We start from the raw sequence: 666 nt of genomic DNA, 5'->3' as shown, positions 1-666 counted from the left end.
CCTCAAATTGAAGTATGGTGTGAATTAAGGCGAGAACACTTGATCGGTTAATGTTTGCAGAATTCACAAGGCTCTATGACAGCATACAGGTTGGACTAAGCATGCTCTCTTCAATACAATTTACCTGGCTTGAGGACATTAATCCAATTTAAATTCAATATTACAAATATCGCCCTCACGGCGGCACCATATTGGGATCCTGTTTTATCAGCCTTACATCCTCCAGATGGCGTCATTAAAAATCTTCCAAATTCGGCAGCATCTGCCAGTTGTGCTGTAAAAGAAAATCATACATTTCTATGATGCATTTATAGTAAAAATCTTGTCGTGAAATGCAAAAAATAGACCTGCTTAGATGTCCCTTGTTGGGGTATTAATGCCATATAAAATACACAAGTTTTTATTTCTTGATCTAAATTTCAAAACCACAATAACCGTTTGTATATGTACTTGGTTGTGTTTGCGAAACCAAAATAGCCCCTTACAATTAATCATTTTCTTCACATTGTATTTATTTATGTTTATTCTGAAATAATTCTCCCGAGTAATAATCCTGTAATTCTCTCAGATGTAGCAATTCCGGCGATTAGTGATAGTTTTGTTTCCAAAATTTCTAAATGTAAAAATACATTTCATTTCAGTAATAATTACCATAACTTTAGTATG

The 666-nt window shown here is 33.9% G+C and overlaps 1 protein-coding gene across 1 annotated transcript in view; it reads right to left on the bottom strand.

Moving 5' to 3' along the window:
* LOC110457631 overlaps nucleotides 1-274 on the bottom strand; it is a gene marked incomplete at its 5' end in the record, with an annotated part of 9,875 nt that extends 9,601 nt beyond the window's left edge. Inside the window, one exon of the mRNA XM_021508984.1 lies at nucleotides 125-274. Within this exon, the coding sequence (XP_021364659.1) occupies nucleotides 125-274 (150 nt within the window). The remainder of the gene's footprint in view (nucleotides 1-124) is intronic.
* Between the last annotated feature and the right edge of the window lie 392 nt (nucleotides 275-666).

Source organism: Mizuhopecten yessoensis, unplaced genomic scaffold, assembly GCF_002113885.1.
Source record: "Mizuhopecten yessoensis strain PY_sf001 unplaced genomic scaffold, ASM211388v2 scaffold9277, whole genome shotgun sequence".
NCBI classification, from domain to species: domain Eukaryota; kingdom Metazoa; phylum Mollusca; class Bivalvia; order Pectinida; family Pectinidae; genus Mizuhopecten; species Mizuhopecten yessoensis.
Note: the sequence above shows the minus strand (reverse complement) of the source record. Positions and strands in the feature narration are given on the sequence as shown.